This window comes from Malaclemys terrapin, chromosome 8 (assembly GCF_027887155.1).
Source record: "Malaclemys terrapin pileata isolate rMalTer1 chromosome 8, rMalTer1.hap1, whole genome shotgun sequence".
NCBI lineage: Eukaryota > Metazoa > Chordata > Testudines > Emydidae > Malaclemys > Malaclemys terrapin.
This window is the reverse complement of record NC_071512.1, coordinates 1,435,605-1,449,409: the sequence shown is the minus strand read 5'-3', so window position 1 is coordinate 1,449,409 and position 13,805 is coordinate 1,435,605. Positions and strand designations below refer to the sequence as shown.

The following is a 13,805-nucleotide window of genomic DNA, read 5'->3' as shown; positions in this document are numbered from 1 at the left end:
GGAGAATAGGACCCTATATAAGAAAAAGACCCAAAAATCAGGACTGTCCCTATAAAATTGGGACATCTGGTCACCCTATTTGGCCACCCCTGCTCTAGATGTTAGTAAAGTAGCATCTCGCTGATCGGAAGCTTTTCCTATCAACCCTCTATCCCTACATAGTACAGCCAAGAGCAGCTTCCAATGTGTCCTGCCCACTAGAGGAAGCCTCCCTCAGGGTCACCTCTGCTTCAGAGCAGCTATTCCTGGACTGCAGTATTCAAAGATAGCTAGCTGTCTTGGATCCACACGTCCTGCCCTGACAATAGCGGCTGAGCATAGGATGCAAGTTTGTATTAGGCATCTGGAGTTTTGGACTAAAGCTTCAGGTAAAGCAAATTGGTGACAAACTAAACTAGTTACAATAGACTTCCTCTAGAGATGAGCTAACCTAGAAAGTGATGCTAAGACTGGAAAATTCTCTCTTCCTTCCCCCGCCTCCTTTCACAGTGGCTTTATTCCTTGCAGTCAAGGCATCAGGAAGCACACCTTGCTCTGAAGTGGCAGAGGCAGACCCAGGAACTAGGGGGAGACAGGACAGTTTAGTGTTTCAGAACGATCTGTGTGCCCCTCTCACACTCATATGGCCCCACTATCCTATCTGAACACCTCCCCCTCTAAGGGATTTACCCTCATAACACCCCAGCAATGCAGTGTACAAACCGCACATGGGGACAAAAGGGGTTAAAGGACTATACTGGGCCCAGCTAGCCTTGCCCCTCCAACCCTGCTCAACTGGAGACAGAGTTGAAAAGGGGCCCACCTGCCCAGCCCCCAGCTCCAAGGGGGCAGGCTGGGGGAGGAATGCAGACCTACCCTGCAGGCTCCTGCCAAAGGGGATGGATTGTATGTTGAACCCAGCTGGGGCTCACTGTTTTGGGTCCTTTTTTCCTTATTGGGACCAAAAGCACAGAGAGCAGTGCTGGGAAGCAACCCAGGAAGGGTAACACAGAAGGTCCATATTTCTCCTCCCGCGGATCCCTTAGGGCCCAGATGAAGCACCACTATCTTCCTTTCAAGAAGGGATGGTACAAAGCAATAGACATTGTAATGCAAAAATAAATAAATGATGCTACTGTGACCAGACTTGTGCCTACGGGTCACAGATTAGACACAGGCCTTGGCTACACCTGCGGATTCACAGTGCTGCCGTGGCAGCGCTGTGAAGCGCGAGTGTAGTTGCGCCACCAGCGCTGCAAGAGAGCTCCACCTCTCCGAGGGAATAGCTGGCAGCGCTGCAGGCTCTCATTACATTGGCGCTTTACAGCGCTGCACTTGCTGCGCTCAGGGGGTGTTTTTTCACACCCCTGAGCGCAGCACTGTGAATTGCCAGCGTAGCCAAGGCCACAGAAGAGTTCACTAGTTACTCAGCAAGGAGCCCTGTGCAGATCAGGTTTGCTCCTCTTTCCTCCAGGCACTTTACCTGCTGTGCTGCTGCAAAAACCACCACATATCTCCATTCACAAGGGCTTTTATTCTCTTGTAAAGGTTAGGCACATTAAAAAAAATACGACATGAGCACAAACAGCACAAATAAATTAATGGAAGTCAAAGAAGTCTGATTACCACTGATCATACACACTTCCAATCCATAATGACAAATGATTACTAGGGTAGGAGTCCTTGGTGCTATCAATGCAACACCTATGTGACTGGTGTTGCCATTAGTGATGAAGTTTGAAATGAAGCTGTGCTACAAGCCATGCTTCCTCAAGGGGGACATGAGCTAAGCACCAGTGCGGTCAGGACGTGTCTTTCCTTGGAGCTCCAAGGAAAGACATTTCAGTATAACAGGCTTTTAACACTGGCTACAACAAGATTGGGCCTTACATGCCATCTGACTGCTACAGTGATGACTACGGAAAGGGTAAAGTTCAGGCCAGTACCTGTCAAGGAATCTAAAGAAATCTGGAGTGACCAGTTTGCCACAGGGCAGGTATGGAGATGTCACACTAAGCCTCCTTCCACTGCTTGGTGAATTAGAGGCTACTTAAAAGCTTCTTCCCCACTTCTGTGGAGGAAGAGACGTGAAGGTATGTGTTGACTGTTTCCCATGAATGTGTATAAATCTAGGCTAAGAAAAATATTAAGTCTTACCAGAGCACAGGAGGAATGTTTAAGATTAAATTCTCCCTTAGTCCCCCTCAATGCCTGCAAGCATAAATCTGATGTTGAGAAATAAAGATCCTACCGAAAAGGGATTGTCCACGTCCCTTTCTCTAACTGCTACATCCCCTCCACATATACAACTAGAGCTCTGAGACAGTGCCACATCAACTGTCGTTCCATTTGTGCTCCCCACTGAAAGCAGCAGAATGGTGTTACCATGCAAAGATCTGAGAAGAGAATGAAGGGTTTAGTTCAAGCCACACTAGCTCTGGTCATTTCCTCCTCTGGGCCCTCTGGAAAATGAAGCCCTTTGACAGCAGAAGTAAAGGTTTCCCCCCTGCCACCAAGCACCAGTACAGAACCGCACAGCAGAATTTAACACTAAGGGCTGATCTTTAGAATGGTCACTGTTCATGGACCAATTACCCTTTTAACAAAGAAACCCAAAAAGAAAAACACTAGATGTGGAACTACTATAAACCGACATTGCAGAGCAGGGGAGCCACGTGGTTATGTAAGGGAATCTTGATAGAGAACTTCAGTGAGTGCTCCAGTTCTTGACAGGCTTGGCTGGAAGTTTTGGGTCTCTAGCACAAGACCACCAGCTGCTGGTGTTGTCTATATCCTCGAGAGAAGCATGTTGTCCTTCTGGCAACTTGTCCAGGGCCCTGAGCGGAGGAGAAGTAGAACCCTAGAACATAGCTGGGCAGGACAGCCCACTCGGCACAGCGAGATGCTCAGGAACAGGTCTCCCAACAAGGTGTGATTTTCAGGTTTTAGAGCAGCACACATCTCCCAGTGGACTCTCTTGCTGTACAGAGAAATAGGACTGCAGCCGATACAGGTCGGTTTATATGGACTTGGTGCTATTACAGAAACTTTCTAAAAAAGCAGGAGATTCAGGCTGCACTACAGAAGTAGTGACGGTTGTTTTCCAGATCTTGTTTCTGTCTCCTCGGTGCTCGGACATGGAAGAAAGACAGACTTTCCTAGGTAACTGTGCAGGAGAGTGGGATGGGGAAGCATACCCGAAACCACCCTTTAATCCATTATGAAGACACCAAGAGCATCCTTCCTTGGAGGCAACGATATTCCTAGAATCCCGTGGGAGTGAGCACATTCATATCCCGGGGTTTGAGGTTATGGGACCGTGCCGACTGTTTCTTCCCCTCCATAACAGGAATGTCCATCTTGGGTGGTTTGAAGGTAGCTGGGTCCTCTGCCATCCTGGTGGCCTGGGCACGGATCAGCTCCATTGGGGATGGCTTCTGGGCACCCTTATAGGACTGGACGGTAAAGGCCCCTGAGGGAAGAAGTTATTACAGCAGATAAGAAACAGGAAAGTCAAATATTGAACAGTTCATTCAGGTTTTACAGAACATTCACACATCAAGGTCCGCAACATCAGGAAGCGGCTCTTAAAACTGAAGGTTAAGGTCTTGCCTTGATGTACGTAAGGCACACACAGAAGCATCATTTCACATTGTTTTCCCTCCCAGCTAGTGCCCTACAGTGCATGTTCCTCAAAGATCCATGCAGGAGTGTCCCCTGGGACCGTCACACACACAGATAGCGTCTTGCTGGTATGCAAAGGCAGAGATGGTATAATTTCATAACTAGCTGCGGACAGGTGTGGTGCCATATATTTGACAGTCTGCCTTCCACGCAGCTCTGCAGCCCTTAAGCACATCAGGGAGAGGCTGCAGGTTACTAAAGAGAACAGTGGCCACCTGCCATTTGGCTGTGTCCACTGGCACATGCACAAGATGCTCGAGTTTTAGACACTGAGAAAAGGCCTGGGCAGCACCAGATGCAGTTACAAATAAAGGCTGCGAGGCTGTCACATAACACAGCCGCGTTTGTATGGAAAGCTGTGTTATGGCCACTTTGTGCTAGTTTTCACTGAATAGTTAGAGTTTAGGGGTAGTGACAGCATCACTGGTGCACAGTTCACATGGATGACTTGTAACCACACTCTGAATTAAGTGTTTGCACTGTCATCTCCCGCCACCTATGGCAGCTTTTGAGAAGGGTTCTCCTCCTAGAGGGCACATACCTGGGTCATTAGTGGATTTCTGGACAGCTCTGGGTCCAAAAAGGCTCCATTTTTCAGAGGATATTCTGTCTCTATCCCCACCATCAGAATCCCTGGAGACCAAGTCTGAGCCAGTGATAGAACTGGAGGGTCCTTGACTAAACCAACCCCTGGAGGAAAAGAATAATTTGGAGTATGTAACAACTGGAAGGAGAAACGTGAGTTTAGTTTTTGGCACCATAGGACCACCAAAAGTATCCATTCCCAAAGCAAGCATGAATAGGCCTTTTGCTTTAAAGCCATTTCCCTACATCCATGGACATGTATGTGTCTGCCCACCCCCAGTAGAAAGAATTTGCACCCACAAGGAGTTCTAGAAGCTCTCATACTAATCTAGTCCATCTGAACATTCAGAACTGAATATTTCTACAGAGAATCCAGGGGAGGCTCTGAACTCCACCCCTTCAATAAGATATTTGAGTTCTCCAGTGCTGGGCAGGAAAGTTCTCTGTTGCAACTCTGACTTTAAGTGGCCTTAAGGAAACCAACTCCTGGGAGGCAAGGAACTGCCCTGTGTGGAATTGTACCTGTGTTTCTGTTTGGGTGAAGAGTGGGGGGTGGTGTTTGGAGTGGATTGAGTGGAAGATGTCTGTTTGTCTTCTTTGGCCATCTCTCCACTTTGCATCTTTAACTTCTGTTAGAAAGGGCAAGAGGAAAACAATCAATATAAACCTTTCAACAAGAGGGTTAAGAGTAAAGAATAGCCAGTTTCAGCATAAGCATGCCACTTCCCCTTTAATTGATGGACTAGTATACCAGGAGTTACAACTTGGTGTGTTACAAGGTCTGCATGCAAGAGTGCCTATTGGAGTGTATTCAACACAGTAAGAGCTCCCCATTTCAGACGGTCATAGTTTAGCTACCAGAGTATTTCTGGAATAAGGTCTTGAGTTATCTACTCCAGCCTAAAGGCAGCCAGTGGTAACAGTTCAAAGTCATACACGCTTTAGATTCACACTACCCTCTGTTAGTATCTTGACGGGCATTTACAAGGAAGAGGTAGTCTGAATCTGCAGTGAAGCTAGTTTATCCAGAGAACTATTAACATCGGTATCCTTGCAATATTCACCAATAGCACGGTCATGGCTAGGTGCCACAAGACCCACCGGCCTCACGCATTTAACTCATCTATCTAGTTACTACCTCTAAATGGGTTCTCATTGTTTAATATTTGTAAGCCATGGCAGCATTAGGGTTCTAAATGCTTTCCTGCCTATGCAAACAGGAGACATGTCAGTGACCCAGTATACACCAACCAGATTATTTCAAGTTCATCCAGACAGCACAAAGCGATCGTGGAGGGCAGTCATGGTTTGAAGAGGGATTCAGGAATTTCCCCCTCATCGGATTCTAGGACATCTTGGATTTGCCGTGGCAGCAAACATCTTTATTTGTAAGCTGAGCAGGTTTTATATGGAAATGGAAAATGAGATCACAGGGGTGGGTTTTTTTATTTTTTTTGAAGAGTCACTTCTCAGAGAAAAGCTGCACTCACATCTATTGTATTCTTGACTTCTGGTGTAATGAAGTTTGATAGTTCAGTCTAACAGTCAAAGACACTGAAGCCAAGACTACAGGAGAGGAATAAATTCAGTGCTTTGTAAGAGAAGTAGAAATGCATTCAGACCAGAATGGCTACACAGCTATGTAAGCTTCATCTGCTAAGCTCTGCATCACTGAAGCAGAATATGACATTCCAAGTTAGTTCTCCTTCATAATTACTATCAATCACTACAGACCTCTATAATCCTACATTGGGGAGGGGAGTATTTTCTACTCTACTTGCCCATGATATCTGAAGAAAAATATTACAGGAGAAGTTCAAGATTACTAAAGTGAACTGCTGCAGGAAGGAGTTGTGTAGAAGTTCTGCAAATCATGCACTTCAGCTGATGAAACTGCTCATCTTTTGCACGTTTCAACATTAACAAGCATCTCAGTAATTTAAAAAGCCAATAATCTGTTCCCTTACAAAGTAGAGACTGCCTAGGGGAATGGAGCCTGCTGGCTTCTTTTCTGGAGGGGACAGGGAAACAAGTAACCGAGTAGTTAGAACAGCTATGTGTTTGCAGAATGAGAGAGGCAGGTAGTGGAGCAGCCCTGAGTTACTGCTCCTTTAAGGGGAAGGGGAGCTGAAGACAGTTGGTCTCTTACATGCCCTGGAGAGCAACAGAAATGGAGGTAGCAGAGGAGTCTGCACAAAGACAGGAAGCAGAAATGAGTTATTTGGGAAGGCCAGAATTGGCAATCGTATTCACACCCTGAAGCTTTATTCATGTATTTTAAGAAGTATTAACATCCTTTTGAACACACGCTGTGCCAATGGCAGGACGGCATGTCCAGCCTCAGAGAGGTCCACTAGCCACAGAGATTCACAAATTTATCTTCAGGGTGGATTCCCCCCCACTGAAAAGAAGGATACACAATTGATTGTGATTTGAGTGATACTGTAACAGACAGTCACATCTATTTACATGCTAAAGACTCACCTGCTAGAATCTGAGAATTAAATTTTGGGGAAGCCACAGATTGTCCCTAGTCATTGCAAAGCTAGTGAAATGCATGACTATGAAACAAAGCCGAGACAGGCTATTTAAATAGAAAAATCCGGCCATTGTTACCAATACAGAGTTGTACTGACAGCTACGAACAGTGAGAGTAAGCCCCAAAACAGTTCCATGAGCCCTTCCCGAACTCTCCGGGCTATCTGAGTCCCTCAGAGGCAGAGGTAAAGCAGAACACAAAACTACAAGAAAGCCAAAGCAGAGTAGGAGACAAATGTCTTACATGGAGTGCCTCAGCCACACGGTGGTACTTTGTCTCCTCAGCAGTGAGGCCCTTGTGGGGAGTGTATCCAGCATCTCTCAGCCCTGCCTGCTGTTCAAAGCGCTGAATGCTCTCCTGAGTCTGCTCTAGAATAGACAAGATGAGACATTCACACAAACCAGAGGAAAACACTGCTGCCTGCATGCAGTTCTGGGAAACGCAACGGCAGCACGAGAAATTGAGAAATGGGGTTTCCATTATCCAGAATTTAGCATTGTGATGAGTCAGCACAGAGATCAAATGCGACAAACAGATTAGAGGGATACAATTTCTAATTCAACAGATCAGACAGACATGTTAGTCATTGGGGTTCTTAGTAAACAGAACAACTCGGAACTCTGCAGTAAGACTGCTCCCAAATCACAGGGCTTGTCACAAGCACATCTCAGCCAGAAGGGTGAAAGCGTGTTGCTCCTGAATTCGAATATTTCTAAAACTCCAGGTAGTTAAGATAACCACTTAGAATAATCCCAGTGCATCCAAACTCCATATACACAAGTATTGCTGCCAGTTCTTTACTTCAGACTCAGGTTCTGAACAGCTAATGCAGCAGTCTCTCAGAAAAGTTTGTCAAAAATGTTAGTGGTTTTTGAAGGTTTGAATTCTTATTTATAACTACTGGTAAAGTCTTATGTGATGGAAAAACTGTGTTTTGAGACCTAGCTGGTTTCCTACAGAATGCTCGTCCATCATTAAAGCAATACAGAAGCTACACTTCAGCTAGAACTAGGTTCCTCACTGCTGACTTTTTTGTACGACTTGCTTTTAGCAAGATGCTCAGGTCTGCCAGCTTTCTATAAAAGAGCTTCAAAGACAACTACAACATGCTCTTTGTGAGCTTCCAGAACACTCGGCTAAGACAAACCCAACAGGGCTAGAAGTATTCCTTGAACATTAAAGTTTGAGCTTTAGGTAGCCAGGCAGCAATAAAGTAAGATCCAGTGACAAAGTTACATCCTAGTGGTTAGCATCTACCCATAAGGAGCAAGCAGATCTTGCTGCACTACAGACCCACTCAATCTAAAGCCTTATTGTTAACAGCACAAAGTTCTTGTAATGGTCAGGACAGCTACACTGCTGACAACGAATACATCAAGCCAATGAGTTATACTTAAGTACTCTATTAGCTTGATGGGTCAGTCGTCCCCTTCGCTCTGGTCCAATTTAAAAATCGCACTTACTGGTTAAACAGAATGAGCTAATAAGCAAACAAGTGACAGCTGGCAGCACCTGCTCTCATGATCCTTGTAACAAAAATAAGACTATTTATAAAACACTGCAGCAGACATTAATTGTAAAAAAACAATTTCGCCACACCTCCATCACCAACCCAGTTCCAACATTAGAAAAAGTTCACAGAGTTTCAGATTTATTCATCCAGCACTTGATTTAGGGCAGCATTTCCTGCATTTTTTCCATTAATGCACCTGCAAAGCTTGTGAGGCCCCCTCAAGTGCACGAAAATTGTTTTATCCTACACAAATTCCATAGTTAGGTCTATATGGTTTTGAGGCTAGCTGAAGAATTAGGCCATGAAATCTGGTCACATGGACTGTAGCCTTGCACGTGATCTCAGCACATACCCCACTCCCATATCTATTAAACAGCCTATTACAAATCCATCAGAGTTCTTACTTGTAATGAGAGAATTCATGATGATATGAGTGGCCTTGGCCTTCACAACTGGGACCTTGTTCACACTTTCAGTGGACGATGAGGGGATTATGACAGGTGGATACATGCTAGTCTCCCCTTCCTCAACCTGTGCAGAGGAAGTGGGGTACAGTTTAAGACAAAGGGGAGAAAGTTACCTCTTGAGCATTACACCCCTACCCTGAATTCTCATCACAACAGGGCTTTAACCAACACAACCAGTCAAGCAAAAATGTCAACTTGTGTTGCTTAAGAGTTAAGACCAATCATAACTGGCACTTCAATGTTCTTAAGGAAATGGACATTTTAGTGTCCTTCCATGATAGGACATTCCTGTTATCTATTGACAACAGGCATTCATTCTTACATGGATTTGGAAAGCACTGGGCTCACAGCCAGAAGGTTGTTAGTCTGAATGGTAAAGGTCACTGGGGAGGAAACCAGAACCAACGACTTCTCTTCTCTGGGGAGGGATAGCTCAGTGGTTTGAGCATTGGCCTGCTAAACCCAGGGTTGTGAGTTCAATCCTTGAGGGGGCCACCTAGGGATCTGGGGCAAAATCAGTACTTGGTCCTGCTAGTGAAGGCAGGGGGCTGGACTCGATGACCTTTCAAGGTCCCTTCCAGTTCTAGGAGATAGGATATCTCCATTAATTTTTTTTTTTTTTTCCCCCCCCCACTCGGGGCCCAATCTGACCAAACCATGTGGCAGGTCTTTCTCCATGAAAGGAGATTCTTTGATAGACGGCACTAAAGTTGCTAGCCAGCATCCTGGTTAGAGAGATCAGACCCACATACAAGTCATGGAGCTCAAAGTTCAATATTATTACTCTAGGCCCTACTCCAATACTTCATACTGGTTTTAAGACATTCTAAACTTAATCAAGTGGCTTAAACCCAAAGTTTTGCCATTCTTAACTAGACTCTGGGGATTGTGTCTGCTGGATTCTAATGTGTTACTTTATAAAGTGAGAGCACCTTTGGAACTGACAAACTCCTCGTGCCGCTTGACCAGAGGGTACTACTCTTCTCAGCGCTGGGCATTGCTTCTTTACAGCATGCTCCAACCTAAGACTTATCTTCACAAGGAAGTTCCACTGGTAGAATAAAAACCAGTTTAAGCCGATTCAAAGGACTGCATGGACACGTATTTCAGTACAAGTGTGACTTGCTTCAGTGTAATTAAACCTGATCCTAATCGAGCTAGCTAACCAAATAAGCTGCTCTGATACCCAAAGAGCAGCCACCTGCCTTTTGCACTGATTTAACTGTATCCGTTTAAATTCGCACCTTAACACCCACACAAGTTTCTCGTTTAGACAAGCTCTTGGAGAATGGTGACCATAGAATAAACAGACATTATGCATTTGCTTAAGTGGGCAGAATCACAGAGGACATACTCATACTCTTCAGAGGTTGCAGGTTGCCTTAAAAACATGTAAGCTATTGGAGTTATGCCTGTGTTTCTTTCTGATGAAAGAAAGCCTGAAAAAGTTATTTCCCTACCAGCACCCAAAGAAAAGGAGTGGGGGGGCAGGAATGTCAGCTCTGGCTTTGCTGGAGGTTTCAGAAGATATGTATTGAGTTTAAGGGGGAGGCTTGTTGAAGTTGACATTTTAGAGAAAGCAGGTCTGTGTTAGTCCTTAGTGTTAAGTCAGTGTTGGCCAAGATTCTGCATAGCACTCTGACTAAAGGTCCCTCCTTCTCAATTGGTTAGCTTTCACTCTTGTGATATTTATCTACCCCTCCAGTCAGACTCAAGCTGCACAAGAACTACATTTCTAATATCAATCAGGAAATTGTCCTTGATCAACACACTCCCAGTTTTGATCCACCTCTGCAGGTCAAATTAAAGTAGTAGTCTCTTGCTTAATCCAGAAAAATTCCTGGTTTTCATCCAATTAGAATCCAGCAGATACCTCCCTGCCATCTCCTCACCCATTCTAGAGTGCCTACCTTTGAAAGCTCCTGGTACTTGCGCTCTGGGATGACCGGTTGTTTCCACAGGACATTGGAGCACATATCTGAAGGAGGAGGAGTCATCGGTGCTGTATCCTCCAGGGCATCATCATAACTGAATGCCCGACGATGCATTCCAATAGGCAGGGACATCTTTCCTAGAAGCCCTCCAGAGCCATGCTCAATAGCTAAGAACAAAGATGGCAGCTTTCACAGTGGGATGCATCTTGGACACATCAAACTGGATTATCTCTGTACTGGTTAAGAACACCGATTCTTTAAAATCTATTAAGACCTCTTCGTAAGAAACACTAGTCAGAATTATGCAGCCTTTGCAAAATTCTAGGAGCGGTTTTGTTTTACTAGATTCACTCCAACTATCAGCTTAGATGGGACACTTTAATCACAAAGTAAGTTACCATAACTACTGCTTCACATCTGTCAGTCACAGTTAACAGCAGTGCTTCAAGCAACATCACTCTAAGTAGCAATCTGTTAAGCAGTTGCATATATTGTGGGCTAAAATGCGAAGTTCACCAATGACTAAAGAAAATCTGTGTGGTAAGACTGCCATTGAACAGAAGCACTGAGTCCGATTTGGGAGAAAAAGCAGCGCAATTTTCTAAACAAAGCAGGAGTTGAGAGATTAAAGACTGACAACTTTGTATATGGCTAAACCAGTAATAGTTCTAACGTGGTCCTACAGTTAGGAGCTTATTTGTGCAATCCAACAGCACTGTTGAAATTCAGAATTTGAATTTATTTACATGTTTTGGAAGGTTGTTCTACCAAAAAAGAGTTTGCAAGTAGCATGCATTCTTACAAGACCCAGTTATGTGATCAAGTAAATTAGTGCCAAACAATCAAGCAGCTATTTTCAGACCCTCAGGTGAAGAGAAAACATGCAACACTTTGTCAGGTCTCAACAAATCTACTCACAAGTTTTCCCTAATTAAACAGGGTGTGGGGGAGGAACATTAACATCAGTCTCTGGATGGCTTTAAGGGATAGGGCCCCTAGCAGGGTCTATGGAAAGCACCGAATACAAGTTCTAGCAGCTGTGGGGTGAGAAGGAGGCTGCACCAGACCTAGATACCCCAGCGTGGAGAGCACACAAGGCACATACTAGGGAGGGCATCACTCCTGAACACCTCCCCACTCCATCTTTCATAGGCTCCTGCTATGCAGAAGAGGGTGACAAATTCTCTAGACTTTGCAAATTAACTGTCCAGTCATATTAACAGCAGCCAACTCTGACAAAAGCAGTCATGTGACTGTCTATTAGTAGTAAAAAGAACAGGAGTACTTGTGGCACCTTAGAGACTAACAAATTTAGTCTCTAAGGTGCCACAAGTAAGCCTGTTCTTTTCGCGGATACAGACTAACACGGCTGCTACTCTGAAATCTATCAGTAGTGTCATGGCTGAGGCAGTCACTAACTAGAATAGTTTAAATCCATGGTTCTCAACCCACAGCTGCAGCCCAAACGACATCCTCAGGGCCACACAGGTAGTATAGACATTGTGTGGCTGTGGCCCACATAACACGGAGAGTTGCATATGCAGCCCACACTAGTAAATAGGTTGAGAACCACTGTTCTAGACCCCAAGGTCTTCAGGATACATCCTTTCAGATGTGTTTGTAGGCCCTGATACAATATAAATAATTCACTGGCAGGGGCACGGATACAGTGGCACTATTTAAAAGCTGACACACGAGCATCAAATAAAAACAACAAGGAATCTGGTGGCACCTTAAAGACTGGCTATACACCTGATCCAGACTAGAGGCCTAAATAAAACCAGGTCTTCTCACAATTAACAATCACATAGGTGATTGGACTAAAATTTACTGGAAAGAATTAGTTTTACCAGGAATATCTGGTTGTCTTGAAGCCATGACTGTAATCCAGATGTTTCTCTATATGGAAATCCAGAACTGATGCCCCTTACCTGATAAAATAATAGAGAATGTTTTTATCTGCAAAAGGCACTAAGACTACAGTAAATAGGGGCCAAGGTGAGCTTACGAAACACTAACTCGAAGGACAGGTCAACACTGTATTTGTAGACGGCGGGGTGACAAAGGGTCTGGTCTAGAATATTCCAGTCAGGAAGCAACCCTGAAGCGAGACGCGTGACCAGCACCGTGCGTACAGCCAGCTGTCCACACTACAAGCCGAGAGGAACCGCACACAAGGAGGAGAAGCCAGGAGAGCCACCTGACCGCAGCCGTGCCAGGGACGCACCGCCTGCCCAGCCCTGAACCCCCCCCCCGGGCCTGTCCTGCCCCGCCCCCACAACCCCTGGGCCGCCTCCCGGCCTGCCCCGGTGCCCCCCGGTACCGGGCCTCTCCCCCCCGGGCACCGCCTGCCCAGCCCGGCACCTCCCCCGCGGGCCTGTCCCGCCCCCCCAGTGCCCCCCCCAGCCCCCGGCCTCCCCCGCCCCCGGTACCTGGGCTCCCTCGCCCGGCGCTACCAGGCCGGCCGGGGCCGCGGGCCGGACAGCGGCAGGAGGCGAAGGCCGCCGGCGGCGGGGCGTGGGGCAGGGCGGCTCGCAGGCTCCATGGCGCGGGCCCGGCCGCGTCTCCCCGTCAGCCCCCGCTGAGCGACCGCGCTAGGGGGGAGGGGCTGGGCGGAGTAGATGTAGGGCTACGGTCCCGCGAGACTTCGGTGTCGCGGAGTGGAAGATGGCGGCGGCGGGCCGCCGCGAGGCAGGCTGGGGATTGTAGTTCTCGGCCCGGTGGGGCCCGCGGCCCGGAGCGCTCAGCGGGAGCAGACTCCCCTCGCTCGCTCCCAGGCTCGGGGCCCGCAGAACTAGCCCCGCAGCCCCTTAACGGTCACGCGGGGGGCTCGGTCCAGGGACTCTGGGGGCTGCAGCCCGGCTACGCTTGCCCAGGGTTCCCCGGGAACGTGTTTAGGGGCTGCCAGCCGCCGAGCGCGGGGGAGGGAGAGCCGTCGGGTCTCCCCCAGGCCCCGCTGTCTGGGCACTCGGGAGCAGCCCACGCGTGACACAGCACTGGCCAGACCTGAGCTCCATCTCGCCCACCACCCTGGCGCCGACAGCGGCCAGCAGACGCTGCCGAAGAAGCGGCCGCAGCGCGGGCAGGAAGCAGCGATGCTCCGG

At 47.1% G+C, this 13,805-nt stretch overlaps 1 protein-coding gene across 5 annotated transcripts; it reads right to left on the bottom strand.

Moving 5' to 3' along the window:
* Positions 1-1,494: 1,494 nt before the first annotated feature.
* Positions 1,495-13,346, bottom strand: KIAA1191 (KIAA1191 ortholog). 5 transcript variants are annotated; one of them, XM_054038073.1, is made up of 8 exons: positions 13,134-13,346; positions 12,552-12,632; positions 10,678-10,868; positions 8,705-8,831; positions 7,031-7,155; positions 4,771-4,877; positions 4,205-4,353; positions 1,495-3,451 (listed from the first exon to the last, which is right to left on the bottom strand). In XM_054038073.1, the coding sequence occupies exons 2-8, from the start codon at positions 12,577-12,579 to the stop codon at positions 3,243-3,245; spliced, it is 936 nt and encodes a 311-aa protein (XP_053894048.1). In that variant the 5' UTR covers positions 12,580-12,632; positions 13,134-13,346; the 3' UTR covers positions 1,495-3,242. The 5 variants fall into 5 exon arrangements, with proteins under 5 accessions (XP_053894048.1, XP_053894049.1, XP_053894053.1 ...); XM_054038074.1 differs by lacking the exon at positions 13,134-13,346 and adding an exon at positions 12,721-12,911; XM_054038078.1 differs by lacking the exon at positions 12,552-12,632 and having other exon boundaries at positions 13,134-13,330.
* Positions 13,347-13,805: the final 459 nt, after the last annotated feature.